General features: G+C 50.8%; 1 protein-coding gene across 3 annotated transcripts in view; it reads right to left on the reverse strand.

Annotated features, from left to right (window-relative positions):
- SLC35F3 (solute carrier family 35 member F3) overlaps nt 1–25,885 on the reverse strand; it is a 402,008-nt gene that overhangs the window by 89,348 nt on the left and 286,775 nt on the right. For all 3 annotated transcript variants that reach the window (XM_045437335.1, XM_045437334.1, XM_045437336.1), the window contains one exon: nt 12,999–13,323. In XM_045437335.1, coding sequence (XP_045293291.1) covers nt 12,999–13,323 — 325 coding nt within the window. The remainder of the gene's footprint in view (nt 1–12,998; nt 13,324–25,885) is intronic.

Raw genomic sequence — 25,885 nt, forward strand, 5'->3', positions numbered from 1 at the left:
CACATCGCATAAAGGAGCACCCCTCACCCCTGAGCTGGAGCCTGCTAATTTCAGACCAGACTAATTCTAACAAATGTCTGATAATCAAGCACTTCTTTTTCTAATACTATTTTATAATTAAAGAGCTCTTTCAGAACGGGATCAGTGTATCATTCTGGATGGCAGGGGGACCACTGCGGTCAGGATAAAGGGTCACTTCCAGGGCTGCCCCACGGAGAGTGCCTGCTAAGAGCTATCTCAGTAAATCTTCTCTGGCAGGAAGCGTGAGGGTGACAACCGTGACATTGCCCATGTGATCATATCCTCCCTTCCTTTCCCCTGCTTCCCCTGCCTTCTCTCAGCATCCATCATGTGTATACTCTGCACCAGGCCCTGAGCTAGGTGCTGGGGACATGCAGGTGAGCAAGGCGGATGTGATCCCTATTCTTGAGTGTAGAAGCTGCTGTTTTCTTGGGGTGCCTGGGTGGTTCAGTAAGTTAAGCATCTGACTTTGGCTCAGCTCATGATCTCGCGTTTCGTGGGTTCAAGCCCCATGTCAGGCTTTGTGCTGACAGCTGGGAGCCTGGAGCCCGCTTGGAATTCTGTGTCTCCCTCTCTCTCCGCCCCTCTCCCATTTGCACTGTCTGTGTCTGTCTGTCTCTCTCTTTCAAAAATAAATTAAAAAAAAAAGAAGCTGCCATTTTCTGTCCAGTATACTTCTTAAAAAATTTTTTTAAATGTTTTTCTTTTTTTTTTTTTTTTTTTTTTTTTTTTAATTTTTTTTTCAACGTTTATTTATTTTGGGGACAGAGAGAGACAGAGCATGAACGGGGGAGGGGCAGAGAGAGAGGGAGACACAGAATCGGAAACAGGCTCCAGGCTCTGAGCCATCAGCCCAGAGCCCGACGCGGGGCTCGAACTCACGGACCGCGAGATCGTGACCTGGCTGAAGTCGGCCGCTTAACCGACTGTGCCACCCAGGCGCCCCTAAATGTTTTTCTTTTTGAGAGAGAGAGAGAGAGAGAGAGCGCACAAGCAGGGGAGGGGCAGAGAGAGGGACACGCAGAATTTGAAGCAGGTTCCAGGCTCTGAGCTGTCAGCACAGAGCCCGACACGGGGCTCGAACTCACGAGCCCTGAGATCATGACCTGAGCCGGAGTCAGACACTTAACCAACTGAGCCACCCAGGTGCCCCTTAACATTTTTAAAAATATTCAGAATACAAATAAAACTACATGGAAGTTTATGGGTGGTGAGGATGTCCAAGTGCACGTGGTTGAGGATATGGATTTTCAGATGGACTCTGACTCCGCGGGCAGGGGTAGAAGGATGGGGACTGGATTAATTAGCGCAATGCTGGCTATGGCATCAAACCCCCTAGTTCAGAGGCCTGGCACAACAGAAGTTCCGTTCTGATTCATGTTGTTGGGAGACAGGTGGCATTTCCCCATTTGGCGACTTTCCTTCTGTTGGTAGCTCTGTCATCCCTTCGAGCCCGGGAATCCTGCGTGCGTTGCCAGTAGAGCAGGGAAATGCCTACGTGCTTTTGATCTGCTCCGGTTGATAACATTATCATTTCAGAGAGAAGTCGTTTGGCCCAACTTAGATGCCAAGGGAGGCTGGGAGATGCAGCCGCTGGCCAGACAGCCCCTCCAGCAACAACCCGATACTATGGCAGGAGAAGCAGCGATCTTTGTTATGCAGTTCCCCATACCTGCTCTTGGGTGATGTTGGAGGATTTCTGTCCACCATGATGCCAGTGCACTATGGAATGACACTGGCTTGCTTAGGACTCCTGAGAGCTGGGGGCTTGGCCAGGAAACCTAGATGGCTCCATCCCACCTCTGTAGGAAGACCTATAAAGCCTCACATGTCCCCAGAAAGGATTTTTTTTTAAGAGAAAGAGAGCATGAGTGGTGGAGGGGCAGAGACAGAAAGAGAGAGAGAAGACGCAGGGCTTGATCTCATGAACAGTGAGACCATGACCTGTGCCGAAATCAAGAGTCGGACACTAAACCAACTGAGCCACCTGAGCGCCCGCAGAAAGGATTCCGTAAAACGCATATGTGGACGTGTCTACCAGTCTGCCTTGTCAATTCCCTCTGCTATCTATATGGGAGAAAACATCTTTAACCAAGAAACAAGGACACTCTCTGAGGAGCGCTTCAACACACCAACTTTCATAAAACCAAATGCTTAAAATATAACCAATAAGCATTTAAAATGCCCATATCCCCTCAACACTAATTCATAATAAAATATTAAGAAGCCTGTCACCATTCTGTTGGTGGAGAACTTAAAGCTCTTCTCTGAAAAACATTCTCTTCCGTTTACCCCCGGAGAAACATACAGCAGAATAATGCCATATAACAGTTCTAACGATATGTTCCTGCAACAAGAGAGTTTTAGTTTCCATTGCTTTTCATTTATTTTATGTTATAAGTTAATAACATATTTATGATGGAGAGTAACTCATTTAATTCATTAAATGTAAGTACCATAAAGTAAGGCACTTAGATAAGAAAAGTGTGAAACGATCCTGATGCACTCCTAAATGTTACATTAAGTATATAAATCATTTTGTTTTCTCCCTGCTTGAAGTAGAAAGCAGCTGAGGAGGTAAATGTAATTACTATAATTCTATTTTAAAAGGTCCAGGAAGCACGAGAATAGAATTTGCGCAAACATCAAAAAAGGCAGCTTATTCTGGCCCCATTTGTCATCTTCCGTGACAAACTCAACTAGATCGTATGGGGTGTGGCCATCAAATGAATACGCACTTTCAACGACTGAGAGCTTTACAGGCCTAAGCTCCCCAGCTCTAAGGCACAGGGAACCCACTACTTGCTGGGGTCTGACTTTTTCAACCTTGACGACCCGGGCTAGAAAATCATCTGAAGTTTCCCTGTTGGAGAGCCCCCACCCTCTTAGTCCCAGATCTTCAGGGCTTCGGATGGTTGGTGGGGTGGAGGGCTGGCCCGAGGGGGCCTGGACACGTGGACTGGTCTATTCCAGCTCATGCCCAAAGTGGGTAAAATGTGTTTTGGTGAAGGGGAGGGGGCTGACTCTGTGAAGTACTCAGCATGGATGCTGGCTATATGAGAGGATTTGGTTTGATTCTGCTTTGAAAATCAGGCGTGACAATCTCCAGCCACGGCTTTGCCCCCAGGCTCCCAATTCCTCAGCTGAGGAAAGCCCATGTGGAATGGAATATAAAGAAATAACACAGGAGGGGCGCCTGAGTGGCTCAGCCGGTTATGCGTCTGACTTCGGTTCAGGTCGCGATCTCCCAGTTCATGGCTTCAAGGCCTGGGCTGGCTCTGCCCTGACAGCGCAGAGCCTGGAGCCTGTTTGCGATTCTCTGAGTCTCTTTCTCTCTGCCCCTGCCCTGCTTGTGTGCTCTCTCTCTCTCTCTCTCAAAAAATAAACATTAAAAAAGAAAAACAAATAACATAGGAGAAAATGCAAGTGCCAAAAGTCCCTTTGCTCCGTGGCTGCGTTAGAAAGGAAACAGCTAAAAGAAATACGGTGGGCGCAGTAAGGCTGTTAAGGGGGAGAATGAACAACGGCCCCCACTGCTCCAACAGTAGGGGGTGCGGGAACCACCGTCAATTCAACACCAACAAATGGCCAAGTTCGGGTCAGGCTGATTTGCACACAGTGCTCCCAACCTTGTGGATACGGGCTTTCTTGGCCTCATTCTTAAATATGGGAACACGGAAGCAAAAGGAGCACTCATAAACAACTCACCCAAAGTCGCACGGTTTTGTGAATGGTGGATCTGAGAACATGAACCAGCCTGACTCCAGGGCAGGGGGTCCCTTCCCTCTGCCATGTGGCCTTGTTCCTCGCTGTATCCCTGGGGCCTGGTGTGGGATGATCCTAGTAGGTGCACACTAGGACGGGGCAGGAAGGGTGGAGAGGGCTTTGGAGGCCATTCTAATGTCTGCTCCTCTGGATGTGGGTGGCTGTTCCAGCTTAGCTAAGAGTTGTGTACAATAAAGCTAAGGTGGTGCCAGCGGAAGAACAACGACACGCATCGGCTTTAGTATTCTACGTGGTACCAGCATGTTCCCCCTTTGCCTTTTCTTACCTTCCAAAACCCCGAAAAGAACACCACAGGAGCTCCCTGCCCTTTTCCTGTCAAACTCATCTCACGGCTCACCTCTGCCAAGAAATGCCCCCATCCTGACAGTCCAAAGTAATGACAGGGCATTATGCTGTTCTCTCTGCTGTGGGTTCCACACCAGCTACGTTGCTTATCTGAATCTTCATGAGGAGAAAGGGTCAGTTACCTGTGGTTGAAATATGCTCCATCATCATCACCACCACCATGATCATGATCACCATCATCGTCACCATCATAACTATCACCATCATCGTCATCTTATAATCTGCAGGGAGCGGCAGCCACGCTTTGTGTGCATCTAAGGATTCACATTCGAAGTCAACTGGTGATGGACACAAAACCCCAGGACCAAGTAGAGTTTGGGGCTTTATACACACTATCACATTTAAGCCTGTGCGGTTGGAACACAAGATCTAGACAAGATCTTTGAGAGCCTAGGGCCCCCTGGGTGGCTCAGTCAGTTAAGTGTCTGACTTCGGCTCAGGTCATGATCTCACGGTTCGGGAATTCAAGCCCCACATCGGGCTCTGTGCTGACAGCTCAGAGCCTGGAGCCTGCTTGGGATTCTGTGTCTCCCTCTCTCTCTGCCCCTCAAAAGTAATTAAACATTAAAAAAAAAAAAACAGCTTTGAGATCCTAGAGGAAGGGCAATCCTAGCTGCGACCCTCAGAGGTGCGTATTAGGGGCTCTATTTTACAGATAAGGAGTGAAGCTTGGAGCTTTTTGGTGACTAACATATGGCCAAATCGTGAAATAAAGGTGAAGCTGGGCTTCAAATCTGGGCTGTGTAATGACAAGCCTGCACTCCCACCATGTTATCACTGTGCCCCAAATGTAGGCTGCCGGCCTTCTCACCCACTGTTGCTCCATTGCCTCCATGCTCCTCCCTCTGAGGAAAGAGTGTTGACCTATTTCCCTCCCGGTGGCATTTCTGAAACAAGACTGGAACTGAAGAGGACAAAGGCCTCATGCTCCTTCTTTGAGCATCTGTGGCCTCTTTGATAATATGGATGAGTTGGATCAGAGGATCCTCAAAGTCCCTTCCTGACCTTTTGAGATCTCCATTCAGATGATCTCCCTAAATGTGGTGAAATTTTAACTTTTCAGTATGCCGGTGAGCTGGCTTACGAAACTTGACTCTATGACTCAGGATTACACAGAAGAGAAATGGCTCAACATTCGCTGGGTGGGATGGGGTGGGGTCTGTGTCTCCTGGGCATCTTCCTGCAGCTAATACACACCCGGACACACCTCCCGGAACCTTCCTGCGTCCATGCACAGGAGCCCTTCTCCATCGTCTGACTTGTACACGTGTTAACTCCTCCTCAAGACCCACTGGCTGAAGGGGTCAGGGATGGATGGAAAGCCATCATTTCTTGTTCCGCACCTTCTCTACAGTGACCCTGATCTTGCGAATGTTCACAAGGGTCCTGGCACTTTGTGCCAAAAATTTCACTACATCTCTTGCTGGTAAGTCTAGCCGAGGGCTCCTTGACCCCCCATCACATGGATGTGGCAATGATTTAAATGGCTACTATTCTTCAAACGCAGGATCACGTGCAACGGACCTGACCTTTTGCAAAATTTCCACAAAACTGCATGGGAATGCATATCATTGCCGTAGCTGAATTAGACGTGCTCTGAAATTACAAGGTTAAATTGGATAACCTCCTTACACTGCTGAACTGCCAAGACAAATCACTAATATCCCTTCAGGGATTAACAAAGACCTCAGATAACCGATGGAGGCTGAACTGAAGTACGTGAGGACAGGGGAGATCAGGAGCTAACACAGTATTTCCTCCTTGCCTCAGTGAAGGCTGAAAAATCACTTGTGGAATATTCTGGACTCCTCGGTAGGAGAGTCTGGTCATCAGTGAATTTCGCTGGAGCCAGCAGCTGTTTAGCTGAGATGTGGTGGTGAGGTGGGAATGATACGTGAAGAGAAATAAATGAGCCAAACTATGAAGGCCATGATGACAGGCCACGGGGGTGGACCCTGTACAACAGGGGGGACCTGGTGTAAAAGCATGAGGGTGCTGTCGCTGTCTGGGTCATGAGGACAATGCTCTGTGCTTCGTTTCTCCACTAATGCCTCCTTGACTATTACAAATGGTATCTTAAAACAGGCAGAGACAATCTAACCTATGCCAGCCACCTCCTCTCATTTCTTCCTTTGCTGACACTGGGATCCATTATGACTTCCCATCTAGACTTGGAGCATGGCTTGTGTGCTCAGATGGCTGTGTGCACATGCATATGAACGCACACACGCATGCGGTGTGGATGTGTGGTGTGTATGGGAGGCTAGGGGGAAGGTACTCCGCCTCGGTAGCAAGCCTGACCAAGATCCCCTGGCATAAAGATGGTTATATATCATTACCATTACGTACCGCCAAGCAGAAGACACAGGCCAAACTAAAAACTAACGTTCCCAAATATTTTGCCCACTTTTTCTAAACCAGTTACAAAAACAAACAACAAAACATCATACGTCAACTGCAAGGGCTCTGGATATATCGTTGCTTTGGGGGTTGATGATTCACAAAAATGAGACAGGAAACAAGACTGCTACAAGTCAGGAGGAAGAGTGAGGGCAGAAGCATGCGCTGAAAACAGGACATTGTGCCGCTCCCTCTGCCCGTCGGGCCCTGTGAGCTGGTGGCTTGGCCGGGGTTCTCGGGTCCGTCCCACAGGAGGCCAAACAGGCCAGGCCTCCTTGCCACCTGACTCCTGTATCCAGGGGTACAAAGGTAGCTTCCCCCACTGGGTTATGAGCAGCTCAGGGGCAGAAGTGTGCTTGGAACTTCCATTCCCCAGTGCCCCGCTGTGCAGGGTCAGAGTAGGCATTTGGCGAGGGCCTACTACACAAATGAATGCTTGTAGGGATCAAGAACGAACAAGCCATAGGTAACCAGGGCTAACCCGGCATTCGGGTCTGGGTGGGGTGGGGAGGTGTGGGGGTAACCACAGGTCCCTTCAAGAGACAGAGGGATCCCCATCCCAACATCAATATCCCCCCACTGAGCACCCCAACCCTCCAGCCTTGCTTCACGTGACACATTATATTTTATTTACGTGTTTGTTTCCCCGCTAAAATGTAAGTTCTACACAGGCAGGGATTTTCACTTGTTTGGGTCGCAGATTTTGTAGAATGAATTCTGGCAGATTGGGTAAAATGAATGAAAGGGTATGTCCATCCTGCTAGAGTTGAAGATCCTTGCTGCCTTGATTCCACAGTGCCCTCACCCTATAAAGAGCTGTGGATGGGAGAACAGGCCAGAGCACGTCTGGGGCTCGGAGTAAGAAAGGGCAAGGAAAGAAACCCATCAGCCTGCATCAGACAGAAGGCCCGATGGCACTGGGAAGGCAGGGGTGTGCTGGGGCATCGCTAATGAGGGCTGCCTTGGTGCAGCCTTAGCATTCACACGGGGCCCAACAAACATGTACCGATGTTTCCTGGAAAGAAAATCTCCCCCCGATTTTCAGAATGCCTGAGTCTGGTGAGAAAATAACCACTGGAATGCTGTTCACCAAAACAAAAGTTTGCTTCAGGGTAAAGAAGTGACAATTCAAAGCAAGATATCTGGCTTTGTAACACTTCAAGATTTACCACTCAAGATCTTGCCGTTTCTCAGGAACTGGGGTCCCTCTCCCCCCACCCCCTAAAAAAGCCTCACAAAGAAACGAAAAATGAAAACCCCCGAGAGGCATGGTGCCGTGGATGTGAATTGGGGAATTCTGTAACCAGTTGTATAATTAGCACTCGGAAGCCTTACTTTTGAAAGCAGCTCTGATTATCTGTCTTCTACTCAAAACGTCCTCAAGGATCCCACTGCTTAGAGAATAAAGCCCTTGATCCAGCAGCACCCAAAGCCCTTCCCCTCTGGGCCTCAGTCTGACCTACAGCTCTAACATGTACGGGGCCCTGTCCATGCACCCAGCCAGCCAGCTGACTGCCCACCCTCCTGCCTGCCTCCTCCTTACATCTCTTACAGCTCGTGTGATTTTCACGTGGGTCTCTCTCCCACTCCACTGTGAGCTCCTAAGGTGAGGAACAACACCTGCGTGACCCACATGTTCCCACGTGCCCCAGATACACTGACGTCAACAAGTGTTCGGCAGTGGTGTTTCTAGATCCAGTCTGATGGTGGTGGTGGTACTTCTAGACCCAGCCTGATGGCGGTGGTGGTGTTTCCAGATCCAGTCTGATGGTGATGGTGGTGTTTCTAGATCCAGTCTGATGGCAGTGGTGTTTCTAGATCCAGCCTGATGGCGGTGGTGGTACTTCTAGATCCAGCCTGATGGCGGCGGTGGTGTTTCTAGATCCAGCCTGATGGCAGTGATGGTACTTCTAGATCCAGTCTGATGGCTTCTCTGTTCTACCTAGAATGCTTCCATGGCTCCCCCCTAGTATCCACACGAGAATTCAACCTCTCTGTGAGGTGTGGGAGGTGTGGGAGGATCGCCAGGGGCTGCTTCTGCCTAGCTTACCTCCCACAGCCAAGTCAGAGCCCCTCGCATGCCATGCTCTCTGTGTTCCCTCTGTGTTTCCCTGTGCTACTCTGCCGGCCCAGGGTGCTTTGGCTTTAAAGAGCTTGTCCCTCGGTCATCTCCGCTAAGAAACCTTCCCATCCTGCCGAGGACCCACGCCCTTGGCCTCTCTCCTGGGCTCCCCTGCACACCCCCACACCTTGCTTGCCTATCTGACTCCGACACCAGGTGGTCTCTGAGGACAGGGACCATTTATCATCATGTCCCTAGTGCCCCGCCCGGAGAAGACGTGCGATGCCATTTTCAGAACGAACAAGCCTCTGGCTTGCAATTGCCCCAATTTGCTCCCTTGACCTTGAATGTTACAGCTGCATGAGACCACACACACACACACACACACACACACGGTTCCTGCATTAAGACCGTTACCTCCAAACCCACTGGGCCCTGATAAGATTTAAGATGAAAGGTATCCAAACTGCCCTTTCCCCTTTCTTGGCTCAGAATGTTTCTCGCTGTTTCTAAAAGAGAATCCGTTGGCTAGCTTCCAGAAGCCTGAAGCTACAAAAGGCAGAGGGAAACATCTGTCACCACTGTATCGTTCACTTTTTTTGGCAGCTGCATGATAGCAGAAGGTTCTAGCATTTGCTTATGAAAAGAAGTCACTACTGGAAGAAATTCCTGGCAGACTTTCTGACAAGAGTGCAGGAGCCCCAGATCCGCTCTGGCTGATTTCCGCTCCCTGTGGTGAGCCCTGGGATCTGAGAAGCTGTCCTCCTGATCTAGAAAGTCATCCCTCTCTGGGGCATGGACCTGATGCGGCCTCTTCCTGGGGTGCCCAGCTGTGTAGAAGACTCACAGGACCGCCCCCTTCCCGTTGTGACTGCGGTTTCTGTGGCGCCCACACACATCTCCATGGCCGGAGCCCAGCCTGGGTCCCAGGCACCACTACTGTCTTGGCACATCCCCATGGCCCGCTGTCAGCAAGAAGCAGGGAACCAGAGGCATGAGACTGGAAACCCAGTTCAGCTGGGCTGGGGGGTTTTCGCATCCGTGCCCTTAATTCCTAACAACAGTGCCCAATCGTGAGAAGCCCGGGCCAGCTCTAGGATGCCCCGTGCCGCCAGCAGCACCCGGAGTTGACTTCTCCAAGGCATAACACCTGCATGAGGCCGCAGGGTTAGCACTTCCCCCAAGACCCGCCCCTGTCATTAAAATCGGTCATCACCAGGCGGCCGATGCACCAAGCATGGGTTCCATCCTAGCACATAACCCACAGAGGACAGCACGGTACAGCGACAGTTGCTCACATTTTAACAGCATTTCACAGTTTACAGGGCGCGTGCATGGATGGTGCCTCATTTGATTGCACAACAATCTCGTGTGCAAGGCGGTGCCCGTGTCATCACCTCCCATTTACAAGAGAGCATGTGAGGCTCCCACAGCTTAACTGATTGCCCATGGAGCCTCTCCTCTCTCGAAAGTGGCACAGGACCTGAGCTCAAACAGCCCCGGGGCCGGAAGTGAGTCACTCATCGGTTCCACATGGGATGGGGAAGCCTGGTTCCTACATCTGGTCAGATTAGCGGCATTTAAAACCCTGTAGCTAAGACTCACAACTCCTGGGCCTTTTCAGTCAAGGCACAGCCCTTGGCCAGCAGCACCAGCATCTCCTGGAAGCTCGTTAGGAAAGCAGAAACTCAGATCCATCCAGAACTACCCAATTAGCATGTGCCGTCCAGCAAGATCCCGGGTGGACATGTTGGGTTGCAGGGGCGGTGCACTAGGCAACGTATGCTCTCCTTTCCACTTTGGCTGACTTTTCTGGCTTCACACTGGGAACATAGCTCGGGTGGGGAGGGCTTGGGGAAAAGAAACTTCCATCAGACTGCTTGATAGCCACAAGAAGAGCTGGCTTAACTGTTCCCCTCTCTGCGAAAAAGGCCTCCACCTTTGTCCTCTTTCCCCAGCTTCCTGCCGAAGCACTTTTAGCCAGAGACACACCTCTTCCGCTGACTCTAGATCCTTCCCTCTCTGGCGCTAATTCTGATAAAAGCACAAAGAGGGGAGATGTGAGTTCAGTCTTCCTTGAGTTCCGGGAATCCCAAAGTCTGTTTAGAGAACCCCCAATTTGAGTTGTGACAGAGTCATGATCTCCTCCGCGAAGCCTGTGAGGCTAAAATTTTTTCTCTCCCTTTTATTGACAAAGAATCTCTCCTTGCCCCTTCAGTGGTGTGCATGGCTTGACCAAGCTACCCACTCAACTGGTTAGCAAATGGGCCCTTCTGGTTAGAGCTGGTTTTTAAAAAGATGGTTAGAAAGATTTTTTTAAAGAGGCGGACAAAGCTTTAGTGTAGAGACTGGGCAAGGTTTTAGGTGGCTTCGCTGACCATGTTGTGATTACGGACCCTGCTCCTTACTGCTGTCCGGATCGCTCCGCCTCCACAACCTTTTCGTGATTCTGCAGGAAGTCCTGATTCTCCAGACACGTTCCGCAGAAAGACAATTCTGCAGTCGGTGTTGACTGATGTCTGTGTTTAGCTAATCCACTTAGGTGACCTCTCGTTCTTCCCACCTGGCCTTTTTACCCACCCCCCCCCAACGGAGCTTGTTTTTTTTTTTTTCTGTGCTTGTTTTCAGCAGTCAGTTACATGGCTCGAGGCCTGCCCGGAGTAGCCAGACGTGCCCGTCTTGTCCCGAGGCGAGTGGCGGTCACGTGAGGACACGTGTGTAAACCAGCAGCCACCGCTGCCCTCAGGGGAAGCCCTGTTAGAGCGCACGCAGGTGAAGGGAGCAGGGAGAAACATGTCATCTTCTCCGCCAGGGATTCTCTCCCAAGAAAGGGGGCATAAGCTCACTTCGAACTCTTTGCTAAGGGAAAGGGGCTTCATATTCTAGTCAGTTTCACGGAAGGCAAACGCTCCATCACAAACTCTGCGTAGAGCCACATGACTGTTAAATACGTCATTTACCGAGTGTCTGTTCTTGTCTGCGACCAAAAGCAGACCGTTATTTTTCTCTTGCCTTGGGGCCAATCTTGGGCCCTCAGGAAGTTTCTAGACCTATCTGTTTCAGTCTGCGTCTGGCTGCTCTTCAGGAGAGGCGCACAAAGTCCTTCTTTAGCAATGTCTGGCTGGCCCGTGAGCCGCTGGTTTAATTCAATGCTGAGAATGCCCCAGGCCTGGGCCCCAGTTCCAGGCTTCAGGCTCCTTGCTCCTAGGGGCCTTGTCTACTGAATTTGCTCGGATTCCTTGCCACTCAGGGGATGTGTGAAGCTAGCCTTATGATTCCGTCTATGCTCCATTGGAGCCCCTTCCTCTGGAATCAGTGGTCCGATTTCCAATTTGGTCTTCCAGTCCAAATTCTGTCTGTCGGAACTGTAAAAAGTAGGGCACCTCACGCATCCGCCTGTAACTGACAGCGACATAATGGTAGATTCCCGCAGGAAGGTTCTGATCTGAGTCTAGGCCTCCGTTCCCCAAACTCGTTGCTCCTTGGACCTGTGATGTTTTTCGTTACCTTGTGATGTCTAATGGCAGCTTGAAAACAGGGGCGGAGCTCGGAGCAGATGGTACGAGGGGCGCCGTGGTTTCGTGGGGCATGTGTTTGGCGGGGTGGGGTGAGGTGGGAAAGAAGGCAGTGGGGAGGAGACCCTTCAACTTTCAAATTTTTCCCCCACCATGAGGGCTGACAAAAAGATAAGTTCCCAGGGCCCACCTGGTCACCTTGGCCAGCGTTCTTGCCTCTTTTTGTTTTTTCCCTGAGTAGATCAGATTTGGGCCAGCAGGAAGGCCTCCGATCAGGGCAACCATGAGATCCAACGACTGGCATAGGATGAGGACTCAGGGTCAACACCGACAACGTGACCTCTAAGGAAGGCTGGGGGGACCCCGCTGTATACAGAGGTACAGAGTTTGTCAGGGTTTCTGGCTTCTTTGGGAGAGGAAGGTCACACCAATGGGCTCCACGTGAGAAAGTGGAGTCAACAAGGCCTAGACGCTGCTTTGATTTTGAGAGCTACCCTCTCCAGGCCCAGGCAACCACACCACAAAGAAGGAGGAAGGAGGTGTCCTGGGTCGGAGAGAGGATGAACGATCAAGTCTTTGAGGAGGGGCGATGGAACGACAGAGCTGTCCCAGTTGTCCCCTTTCTGGGGACCTACCACAGGCTGTCTCTGAAAGATGGCTGCCTTTTGTTTCACATAAAGGACTTCTTCGGGCTGAAGACACAGGAAGCAGGTGCTCACCACCCCAAGGGGAGAGGATTCTGATCCTCGCCCCACTAAGACAGCAGGTGACACGGTGACCTCTGACCGCTGCTTCCCCCGGCCCGACGCAGTGCCAGCACTCAACAGAGGGGCCCGGAGCGCGGGGCCTGCCCCCACGGAAGTGCCTACCTGTATCTCTGCTTCACAGACTGCTTCTCTGCGGACTTGCAGACGTGCCCCACGTAATACAACGGGAAGAACAAAAAGTTCCAGTTGGTGGCAAACCACGTCAGGGTGAAGGGGGCGTCGAACTTCCTGAAGGTCAGCTTGGCGAGCTGCGTGGAGCCCGCCCAGGAGGAGCACACGCACAGCACGACCGCCACGCCCCAGAAGATCTTCTTGAGCTGCGCCTGGGAGCACCTCCAGCAGCGGTGGCTCGTCCTCCCGCCGGCCTCCGCCCCAGCCGGCGCCTGGGCCTCCGCCGGGCCCGGGGAATCCCGGGGGCGCTCCTCCCCTGGAGGAAGAGAAGGGGTTGGTTACCTGGGGGCCTCCACACCTTCACCTCGTCGCCCCCGAAACCCAGGGGTGAGCGGGAGCGGGAAGGCCCCCGACCCCACTTGCCATTGTCAAGGCCAGCCGCCCCAGGGAGGGGAGGAGGGGCCGGGGCAGCCTTCTGGAACAAAACTTAAACAGAAGACGTTTTCGCTGGCTCAGTGATCCCGACCCCCGAAGCATGGTCCGTGGGCTAGGAGCATCAGCGCTCACCCCCAGCTTGTTGGAAATGGGAGACTCTCAGGCCCCACTACCGAAGCCCCGAATTGGAATCTGCCTTTCCACAAAGCACAAGAGACTCTTGAATACAGAGGACAAACTGAGGGTTGATGGGCAGCGGGAGCGGGGGGCAAATGGGTGATGGGCATTGAGGAGGGCACCTGTGCGGAGGAGCACTGGGTGTTGTATGGCAGCGATGAACCACGGGCATCTACCCCCCAAACCAAGAGCACACTGTATACACTGTATGTTAGGCAACTTGACGATACGTGATATATTTATACATATACAAAAGAATCTGCCTCTCAACAGGTGGTTTGCGTGCACACCAGTGTTTGGGAAACACGTCTCCAGCACGCATGGAGAGGCGAAAACATTTTCATCCTGGTCTGTGTCGGCTCACCCGTCCTGCTGTGCTCCGGGGCGCCGGGCATGCCGGGTCCGGGGATGCATGCCTGAGAAGGGCACAGGCCCTGACCTCTGAAAGCTCCCAGTCCACGGACACCAGCTCCTTCTGCCCGTTCAACGCACGGATGCCAAGATGCTCATCTTACTCCGCGTGGAGGGCAAAAATAGACGTTCCCCCTCTTCTCTCTCTATTTGCTTTGTCTTCCTGCCGACGGCCTTCAGTCCCACTGCGAAGCGTTACTTAAAAACCACAGCCTCTGGCAGCGGAGGCTGTGGAAGGCCTCAGACACCCCGTTCTAAGCCACGTGACTTCTGGGAGCCAGCCTGCAGCCCGAAGCCTGGCCCTGGGGCAGAGTCGTTCCCACAGACCAAGAGGAGGTAGAAAGACGTTATTTTCCACCGTTTGGTTTTCATTCACGATTGTGTGCGAGCCGGTCAGCTGGAAATGCAGACAGAGCTGTAACGGTGCGTAGGGTGTAACCATGGGCAGATGCAAATTTCCGGCGCACTTGCCTTTCAGATGGTCAGCCCGGCACTCAGCTGGACGGGGGCGCCCAGTGCTCAAAGGCCGTGTCTATTACAGGGGTGCAGGAGTCAGTGCAAAATCTCCTGGGGCCAAACATACTCTATATATTCTGTTTAAACACGGTCAACTGAGCTTCGTGTATGATGCTCTCTAAAACAGTAAGTGCACGAGGCAAAAATCCTGACCCAACTGTCAGCCCCCGGCTGTATCTGTTTTAGCCAAAGGTTCTACCAGGCCTTACGTGGCTACTCACGTGAGCGATCACGTCCTTTACTAGCTCAAATCCTGCTCGACACCGTCTATAGTGTGCTTCCTCGCCTGCTTTATTAGTGTTTAATTTCTTTCTTCCTCTTACTTTTCATGCGAGTGTATATGATAATGAGAAGGCCTCTGGAAAATCAAATGCTTAATCACCCTCTCAGCTTCCGGCAAGTGGTGGGTCTCTGTCATCGGCTGGAGGGCAGGAGACAGGAGGGCGAAAGCAAGCAGGTTCGCATCCTGTTGGGTTATGTCCTCCCACCAGTATGGCTTGACTTTGTTCCCAGCGAACCCCCGCAACTTAAGGGAAATTTAATTTCAGATAGATGCACGCATATTTCAATTTATATACACTGATTGCCGGGCATGTAGGACTGACCCTGCAGGCTTTCATTAATGGGGATAATTTCCAAGCAGTGTTGGGGGTGATTTCTCAACCACCATTACCACTGTCAAAAACTCATGGAAAAGACAACTATGGAGATGAAAGAAAAAGTCCACAGACAAATCAAATGCAGTTTCACATGACTAACTTCCTACTAAAGACGGACTCTGGAGGAGGCTGAGTAAATTCAGGCTTGCGGCTTTTTTTTTGTTTTGTTTTTTGTTTTTTCATTTAGCCCTTCTCTGTGCCAAATACAGTTTTAAAACTTAAAGAATTAGGGGCATCTGTGTGGCTCAGTCGGTTGAGCATCTGACTTTGGCTCAGGTCATGATCTCACGGTTCGTGAGTTCGAGCCCCACATCGGGCTCTCTGCTGTCAGTGCAGAGCCTGCTTCGGATCCTCTGTCTCCTTCTCTCTGTGCCCCTCCCCCAGTTGCGCTCCCTGTCTCTCAAAAACACATAAACATTAAAAATAAACACCTTAGAGAATTAAGCGATGACAGATGCTGTGTGCTGTTCCGATGAAAGTCACCAAATCATGTAACGCTGTGTTAAAATACTCCCGTAGATTTGGAATCAAGAAGTTATACTCTTTTTTATAAAGATTTTTTAAATGTTTATTTACTTTAGAGAGAGACAGAGAGAAAGAGCTCGAGATGGGCAAGTGGGAGGAGAGAGAGGGAGACACAGAATCGGAACAAGGCTTCAGGCTCTGAACTGTCAGCACAGAGCCAGACGCAGGCCTGGAACCCACGAACAGTGAGATCATAACCTGAGCTGAAGTCGGACACTTAACCAACTGAGCCACCCAGGCGCCCCATGACGAGTTATACTCTTAATTTTGTAAGCCTTTTGGATCATTTAACCAAGGGAATATTAAGAATACACAATCTGGTAGAGCATGTGACTCTTGATCTCAGGGTTGTGAGTTTGAGCCCCACGTTAGGTATAGAGATTAATTAAAATAAAAAATCTTAAAAAAATAGACAAGCAAAATAAAGACATTCAAAACTACAATCTAGGCTCTTCTTTAAAAATAAGATAGAACAATGTTTCCCAACATGAACAGGCATTATAAGAAAAAAAGGATTCCATGATCAGAAAAGTCTGGAGAATACTAGGTAGATAGATCAGAACCAGGTTGCTTTGCTTAAGGAGTATTCAGGGCTGATGGGCATTATGAATTTCCACAGCTACAGAATGTGTGTTTCCTATATTATTTAAACGTAACACCTGTGGTAGGAATGGTGCCCCTTGGAACACACTTTGGGACACTGGAACAGACCCACAAGGAATCGTAGGCATCCAAGCCAAATTCATGGCCAACTTTCCATTTCACTGTACAGAGCTTCTTATGATAATAATAATTACTTATCAATTTCATTGCCTCATTCATTCCTAATACTAGATCTACCTCCCATAAACTAAAAGTTTTCTTTACGAGTAGTTTACAAAATTGCTGAATAGCATACATAATAAGGACTACAGACTAATTTTAGTACCCAGAGATAATACCATGGAGATTTTGCCACATTCTCCCTGGTCTTTAGTGTCTTTGTCTCTCTCTCTCTCTCTCTCTCTCTCACACACACACACACACACACACACACACACAGCAAAACTAGGATCATACTGTATTTCTTCTAGTATTCATTTAACTCAATGCATAACAGCATGGACTTCATAAGTTTCAAAGGGCGACCTTCAGTATGATGTATCATAGGAATATCTCAGCTGACTCGGGAGCTGCCATGAAGCTTCTGCCCCGTGCCAAGAGCTCCAGGCAGTCAATGACATAAATATAAAGCATGGTTACTGTTCTTCAGGAACTTACAGTCTGTCTGGGAGTGACAAAACAGACCTGTGAAAGAACTACAGAACAATCATGTGTGAAACAGAGGGATTTTGACTGTAATGGAAATTGTGAACAGAGCACGACCAGCATGGGCCATGATACCGGTGGAAAGAACCAGATGAGGCAGAAGGCTGGCCTGGATGAAAGATAGAAAGGCCCTGAGTAGAAAGTGGAGCAAAGTTCAGGGTCAGGAATACACAGGGTGTGCTGAGGGGCAGTGAGGAAGGCGGTGGGGTCTGAAATCATTGCCACCTTGCACCACCTTGATACCCAATTTTTTTTTTAATTCAAGTTAGTTAACATACAGTGTTCTTGCCTTGGTCAGACACTCGGCCAGGGTGGCTGAAAGGATGGGAGAAAATTCAGGTGTTAGTCGTTCTTTATTTAGGAAGTTCATACCCCAGCATCTATAACCAATGGACAGAATTAGTTAAGGAGTAAATAGAGAGTGATATAATAAATTTGGTTTTCAGGTGCATTGGTTCTCCACTATTTTTTTTAATTTTTTATGTTTATTTATTTTGGAGAGAAAAGAGACAGACAGACAGCATGAGCAGGGGAGACACAGAACCCGAAGCAGGCTCCACGCTCTATGCTCACAGCTCAGAGCCCGACATGGGGCTCGAACTCACAAACCGCGAGATCATGACCTGAGCCAAAGTCAGATGCTTAACCGACTGAGCCACCCAGGCGCCCCTGGTTCTCTGCTATTTGAAAGGCAGCAAATGTACCCCACGTCAGGTACCATTCTCAGGGTCATTTTATTTTTTATTTTTTTATTTTTTCAACGTTTTTTATTTATTTTTTTGGGGACAGAGAGAGACAGAGCATGAACGGGGGAGGGGCAGAGAGAGAGGGAGACACAGAATCGGAAACAGGCTCCAGGCTCTGAGCCATCAGCCCAGAGCCCGACGCGGGGCTCGAACTCACGGACCGCGAGATCATGACCTGAGCCAAAGTCAGATGCTTAACCGACTGAGCCACCCAGGCGCCCCTGGTTCTCCGCTATTTGAAAGGCAGCAAAAGTACCCCATGTCAGGTACCATTCTCAGGGTCATTTTAAATGCACTGATTTATGCTCAGACTTCAGAGAGAAGGATTTACAACAAGGGGTAGAGCATCCCTTCTCAAAAACCTCTCAAGTCTTCAAGTGCAGGAAACTCTTGCTGACTTTCCCTCCCATCCTAAATTGCAAGTCAAGTGACTCCTCTGCCTTTGATTTCACTCCTTTAGCAGAACAGCTGAAACAGGAAGTGCAGATTCCTGGAAGGAACAGCTGAAACAGGAAGTCTCAAAGAAATCAGTGCGGAATTAGCCTCACGCTGTTTCCTGTCCTGGCTCCTCTGACCATTGTTGTACGACGAGGAATGCTATTTATGTCACCTTCACTCTTCCAACACCCCCTCCCGCCAACCACCAACTAACTACCCTTCTATCCACGATCTTGTGCCTTCCATCCTAACCTCAACACTTTAGCCTCAACAGTTGTGCGGGCAAAGTGGACCATACGCTCCGGCCCCCTGGTTGTACTGCCACACGCTGGAATTGTGGACTCAAGCATCTCCCTATTGGTTATGCCACTTGATTCACTCAGAAGCGCTGGGGGACAGGAGGGCTCTTCCCCGGGTCGGAGGAGTGTTCTCTTATGTACAACGTGCACTTCACGATGCGGTGAGACGAAACCACGCCTGTGCATGAACTTCCATCCGGAGCTCTGTCCCGGAGTCAGGCAATTTACTGAAACCATGCTTCAGTCCTACCACCTGCAACATCACATGCACTGCTGGTCTCCTACTGGCACTTAGAACGCATTCACCATCTTGGGTCAAGAAGCAGCAGCTCCCAGAGACAGAGTCTGCTCAGGACAAGGAAACTCTAGCTCACAATGGGTGAGCTGGAGGTCTGTTTTAGCCACTCATTCTCAGGCCAGGGCAAGCCTCAGGAGCTGTCCGCTGCTTTCCCCTGCAAAAGTGATGCATCGGGGGCTTTTTGCGTTTATTTAGTGAAAGCGCGTTTCTATCATGAGAAAGGAGGAAAAACTGGAAAAGCATTCACTCTTAACTTAAAGTTCCCATAAAATAGCTCCTCCAAATTTCCAAGAGAACACGAACTTTCTTTCTGAGGTTGCCTGAGAACAAGTGGACTTTTGGTGACTCTATGAAAAAGTACCCAGGAAGTTTGCACTTAGTAAGTGTCCAAATCATGTCTTAGGGGTAAAGGACCCAGAGCTGAGACCAAAGACCCACTGGCCGACATGGTCCCAGAGCCGGGATCAAAGACCTACTGGCTGGCATGGTCCCAGCCTCCTAGAAGCAAAGGCAATACCCGGTCTCTACTGGGAGAAGGTAGCCCTCAACAACATCTCCATCAATGAGACTTACATAATTATTTTTCATAGCTTTCTGGAGGCATAAATTTCGTAACCATAAAGTTAACTGCTTTAGGAGTACAATGCACGGTTTTTATTACATTTACAGAATTGTGAAACCATCACCACTATCCAGTCGTAGAACATTTCCATCACCTCAAAATGAGTCCTGATGCCCACTTTCAGTCAACCATCCTTGTCCACCCCAACCCCAGACAACCACAAAGCTGCCACCTCTACCAATTTGCCTATTCTGGGTATTTCATATAAATACGGAGATTTCTGCATCTGACTTCTTTCATTGACCACCACGTCTTTGGGGTTCGTCCATGTTGTAGCACGTGACATCAGCTCATTCCCTTTTATGGCCGGGTGGCATTCCATTTGATGGATATTCTACATTGCGTTTCTCCATTCATCAGCTGACAGGTGCATCGCTTCCAGGTTTCAGCTACTGTGAATAACACTGCTGTGAACGCTCACATAAAAGTCTCTGTGTTACTTGTATGTTTTCCTTTCTCTCCGGTGGACTAGTTATGTTTTTAGGCTGCTTGTCCAACTAACATTCACTGACACCCTCTTTGCAGCACAAAGGGGCAGTGCTTACGTGCCCGCATCTTACAAGGTTCTGTGCCTCCAGCTCCATCCAAACAGGGCACGACTGAGAGGTGCTCTGGGAACCAGAACCTACTCTCTCGTTTTTGTGTCCTGGACTGCCCAGGGGAGAGTGCCTGATGAGACACTGCTCATTGACTGGCCACCGATGCGTACACCGGTTCGGAGCCAGGCCACCCAACTAAGTAGCTTTTGTAAAATTGAGGAGCTCAGAAGGAAGTTTTTGTTTACGGCCATGTGCAAGTGTAATTCATCTCCCAAAAATGCACGTCGGGTTTTGCTTACTTGATATACTCTTTCAATACTTGTGCAGTGAGTTTATGCATGATGGTGTGTGTGTGTGTGTGTGTGTGTGTGTGTGTGTGTGTGTGTGTGTGTAAGCAGTGGTTTGAAGAGGGAAGAAGAGGCTGGATGTCCCAAAGCAATGCCCACTTCACATACCCTGACCCGTTATGCCCACCCGAACTTGCCAGACCATGCTTGGACTCCTGGATTTGGGGTCGGAAAATACTCGCATTATTCATACGTGCTCCTGGCTAGCACTGGTCACAAGGAAAGAATAGAATCCACAGATGATTAAAGTTGGATGCTGACCCTGAGAAAGGAAGAGGTGGGGGCACAGGCAGGAACAGGGATAAGTGACAGGTATACGTCACTTGTATACATGCCTTACTCTCTGTGAGAGGATTTTATAGATCTTTTTTTTTTCTTTAACCTGTCATAATGTTGGCGGTCAGTATGACTATTGTTTTGCAGATCGGACGGCTGAGTTCTCTCCAAGGTCACAGGTTAGTTAGTGGCTGAGATGCCCTTCCAAGCCTCTGACTCCCAAACATCGACAGGAACAGAGAGCACCCTTATTCTCCCCTACGAAAGTGGATTAGGGTCGTGGTGCCCCACACCCCAGTCAGAACTGCAGATCGCTGGAGATGGGCTTCAGGTTTCTGGAAGAGAGACCCTTGGAAGAGCCTCACTGGGTATGGGACTCTGGGCCAGGACTTACCATCCTGGAACAGTTTGTCATGAACTTCTGCGTCTTCCCCACCAAATTCATACATTGAAGCCTTAACCCCCAGTGTGCCTGTGTTTGGAGACGGTGCCTTTAATCAAGCATTTAAGGTCAAATGAGGTCATAGGGATGGGGCTCTGGTCTGACAGGGTGTGGCCTTATAAGAAGAGATGGCAGAGAGCTCACTCTCTCTCTGTCTCCCTGGGTGCACAGGGAAGAAAGGCCACGTGAGGACACAGGGAAGGGGCGGCCCTCTACAGGCCTGGAAGAGACCCTCGTCAGGAACCAGATTTGCCACCACCTTGATCTTGGACTTCCCGCCTCCAGAACTGAGGAAACCCATGTCTGCCGTCCGAGCCACCCAGTCCGCAGTGCTTAGTTAGGGCAGCCTCAGCGGAATAGCCTGAGGGAGGCACAGCGCTGTGCGCTGTGCTTATGGGGGTGGGAACACAGACCGTGACCGCCACCGTGCACGACGTGGGGCCAGGCTGCGGAGGACGGGGTACTTATTTGGATAACCTTTCAGGAGAAGAAGTAACTACACTGATCGCTGGATTAGAGACATGTGATACTACCTCACACGCGTGCGCCTCCTGTGAATTGCTCAGGCCTCTGTTGGAAAGTGAGTCCCGGAGGCAGTCTGCAGAGACAGAAAGGCAACTGCAAAGTTCTTTTTAAAAATCCAAACAGGTGCTGGGGTGGCTCTGACTTCAGCTCAGGTCATGACCTCGTGCTGTGTGGGTTCGAGCCCCGCATTGGGCTCTCTGCTGTGGGCACAGAGCCTGCTTCAGATCCTCTGTCCCCCCTCTCTCTCTGTCCCTCCCCCACTTGTGCTCTCACTCGTTCTCAAAAATAAATAAACGTTAAAAAATACAAATAAAAAACCCAAATGATTTCCCCGGTGTGGGATACAGAACTGGGGGGGTGAACCCTGAAGCCCTACCCTGTGGCAGTTAGAGAGCTAGACTGGGTCACGCCCACATCTGGCCAGCGGCCAGATATCCCAGACATCTGCAGTGGCATTTGCACCCCACTTTGCATTTCCTTAGAGGGCCCCCCATGACACTCAAGTGTGGAAACACCGGCTTTAAGACAATCCCGACGGGTACACAGCCTCAGGCGAACGTGACAGCTGGCTACAGGTAAGCTTTCAAAGCAGCCGTCGGAGCCCCGGGGAAGGAGAAGTCCACGTCTCCCTTGGGAGGGGAGCAAGGCCTGCCTTCCAGCCAGCTCGCGGGCACCCAGTCTTCCTCCGCCGCCCTGCCAGTGAGTGGCCCGCACAGTCCCCGGGAATCTCGCCATCTGCACGGCCCCGGGCACACGGCACCTCTGTACCCACAGCAGGGGCTCACCACACGCAGCCGGTGATGTTTGGGGGCCGCCGGTGACCCACACACAAACACAGGCCAACACGCACACACTCCCCGTTGCTGACGTGTTTCCTAGTCAGAGGATCCCTTCGACCTGTGCGTGGACAGGAGCTCAGGCTGGCGGAGCTCATGGGGACAGGCCAGGGCTTCCCAAGAGGGTAGGCTGGATGCAGGGATGGCCCCTCCAGGCAGAATCCTTCCACAGGCAGGAAGGGGTGCGCCCTGGGGCCTTGTCCCCCAGCGGGGAGCGGGACAACAGGGCCCTATTTTAGCTGATGGCATGGGCTCTCACTCGATTTCCCTTGAAGAACAAAGCACTGTTTTCTGAAACAGACCACCAAGTTCTCAGCAGGGTCACGCACGGGCAGGACTGAACGCGTTCTGAACGGAAGTGGGGTCAGCCTGAACGTGTGAACCTCTTCCTCCCAAGCTTTGTCTCCTGCCTTCTGTACCAACTGACGGGGACGTGGCTTGGCTAATCCCGAACCACGAGGCTTTTCTACAAAAACACCCAGGCCTGCCTTGAGCAAGGCTTATGACTTCCGGTACCTTCCAGAGATCTTCCTGTACTTTTTTTTTTTTTTTTTTGCATCGCCCCATCACCTGGGGGTCGTCTCTGGAGGCCAGCAGTTTCCGGCTGCTGAAGATTCAGGGAGCAAGCTGTACTCACACAGCTGGTCTTTCCTCCCCATGTTCAAATACCCGAGAGTACATGCCTCCTTGTGGACACACACACACACACACACACACACGCACATGGTGCACGCACACAACACAGGCTGAATTTCTTACTTCTGCCGGGTTTCATTTCCTCAGAGCCCTGCTCTCTGGAGTATAGCTACTGAAGGGTTTTAAGCAGATAAACCCATCTCTGCTAATGAGGAAGCTACTTCCTAGACTCATAGAATGTGTCTTGCGAAGACAGTGGGTAGGAGATCTATTCTAATCCCCCATCTTTTCAGAGAAGAGAAGGCCGGGCTCCAAGAGGTGAGGCGACACGTCCAGTATATTAATGAGCAAGCGGGGGAGCAGGAAAGGAAACGTCAGCGTCCCGACCCTCACCCGGTGTTCCTCCCCACACATGCTTTCCCAAGTCACACCGTGTCTTAACCAGTGAGTACGGATCACTCGCCAAAAAGGCTTTTAAGAATTACATCTCTCCTTGGCTCTTCCAAGGCAGCTATTCTGAACTCCTTCCCACCTCTGAAGCCTCCAGTCCCCATCCGCGATCTTCGGCAGAAGATTCCACGTCCTACGTTGCAAAGAAGATCAAAGTCACCAGCTCAGGTCCTTGACTTCCCTCCCCTGCCGTGTCCACATTTCTGTGTCTTTGCTCATCAGCTCTTCCATTTCTCTTTCTCAGGGCCACTGCCCCCTTCTCTCGTCTTGTGCTTTCCTCCCGTGCCCCTTACTGCACCTCCCCCCTCCCCCGCCGGCCACTGTTGCGTGAACCACATTTCTCCTGTGCTGGAACCAGCCTCCTTCCTCTGGTCTACAGCAAGGCTTTGCTTTCAAACTCTCTCCTCCCTCTGAAGGTGGAGAACTGCTCTCGCAGCCAAGGGCGCCTGGGTGGCTCAGTCAGTTAAGCGTCTGACTCTTGATTTTGGCTCCGGTCATGATTTTGCAGCTCGTGGGATCGAGCCCCACGTCGAACTCTGCGCTGACAGCGCGGAGCCTGCTTGGGATTCCCTGTCCCCCTCTCTCTCTGCCCCTCCCCCATGCGTGCTCCCTCCCTCTCTCCCTCTCTCTCTCTCAAAATAATAAGTAAATAATCTTTAAAGAACCGCTCTCACTGCCAAACACATTAACCAAGTATGCCCACACCTGCTGTTCCTCTGCCTCACCCAACACTCACCCCTTGAGATCTGGCCGGCAGACCAGCACCCACCTGAAATCGTTTCTACAGAACCGCCCTCCTTGGCCGTACAGTAAAACCCTGGATCGCAAGTAACTTGTTCTGCGAGCGTTCCGCAAGACGAGCACACATTTCTGAAAAATTCTGACTTGATAAACGAGCAACGTCTTGCAGTCTGAGTAACAGGGGCCGCCGAATGTCACGTGATCACAACTGAGCCAACGGTTCTTGAAATCTGCTTCGAGTGCTTTGAATGGCAAGCAGGTTTCTGGAACGAACTATGCTCGCAAAGCAAGGTTTTACTGTATTTGCAACCACGTCACGCTCGCTCTTTCTTGGTTTTCCTCCTGTGGTTGCTATGATGCCCTATGATGTGGGTCCTCTGGTTCGGCCCGCGGGGACTTCTCTCCCGCCCTGTCTCCCAGGTGCATGTGGCTGTCAGGACTCTGCACGTGCCCACTCCCTCCCCTCCAGCCAGCTCTCACCTCATCAGTCACTCAGCCTCCGCCACCCCTCCCTCCACCTCCTGGCCCGCTGCACACCTGGGCGTGAAGGCACTGCCAAGGCTTCCGGCTCAGCCCATCTAAACCCGACCCCCAACTCTCCTTCATGGATGTGCCTCCCCTCCCACCCCTGCCGTTGCCACTACTGTTCGTGGCATCTCTGCTCCTGAAGAACCTTCAGGCTTCACCTGTAGAGCTGCCTTTGGCGGCTCCCTTCCCAGCACTCCACCCGAAACCGTGATACGTTTTGACACTGTTGACTCTATCCCCCTGTCTTCATTCAAAAACATTAATTGTGATGGATGAAATAGACTTCGTGACCCATTTGGAACACCACAGCTATAGAAGGCTGTCCAATTTTCTCCGACTTCGATGGTGTGTTTCCCCCCTTCTTTGGCTTCCCCTTCCTCCCTGCTGCAATTTACTCTCCTGAGCCCAGCATTCAGGAGGCCTCTGAACCCTGGCCCCTTCCGTCCCCCACTACTTCTCCAGGTAGTGTGAGCTCTGGCCCCAGGAGAGGGCACACAGGTCACTGCCACGTGCCAGCCTTCCCTAGCTGTGCACCTCTGTCTGTGGGTTGCCTCTTCCAGGAACACTGTGTTCGTACCTCCCGCCCACGACAGCACAGGGCACAGGAACAGCCTCTACCATGCTGTCCTAATCGTGCTCAAGTCCAGTTCCAAAGGATGTACAGTCATCACCTGCATTTTGGAGATGAGAAAGATCCTGAGGCCACCTCCAGGCTCAGCGGGAAAGCATGTCCTTCGTTTATGTCATTTTGGCAAAGCGGGGGCGGGGGGGGGGGGAGACTGGTGGCCAGAGAGCTATTTAGTGGCCACCTGCATCCCAGCCAGACGGGAGCACGCCCTCTGCTGAAACGCGTCATTTATGTTATCATCCTTTCATGGAATTAAAAAGAAAATGAGATTCCAACATGGCATCTGTGACATTTCTCCCTTGTTTGGGAGCTCTGTGTAATTTATCCCTCTAGCGTCCTCAAGCAACATCCAGTTCATTCTCTTGCGCGGACTAGGTAACGTGTGTGTTCAATACACAAATGACAAATGACTTTTGTTACCGAACTTTCAGGTCTGGGACCACCCAACCAGGCAAACATTTTTGGGTACAGGAACCCTTTGGCAGTATGCTTCTCA

This window comes from Leopardus geoffroyi, chromosome D2 (assembly GCF_018350155.1).
Source record: "Leopardus geoffroyi isolate Oge1 chromosome D2, O.geoffroyi_Oge1_pat1.0, whole genome shotgun sequence".
Taxonomy (NCBI): domain Eukaryota; kingdom Metazoa; phylum Chordata; class Mammalia; order Carnivora; family Felidae; genus Leopardus; species Leopardus geoffroyi.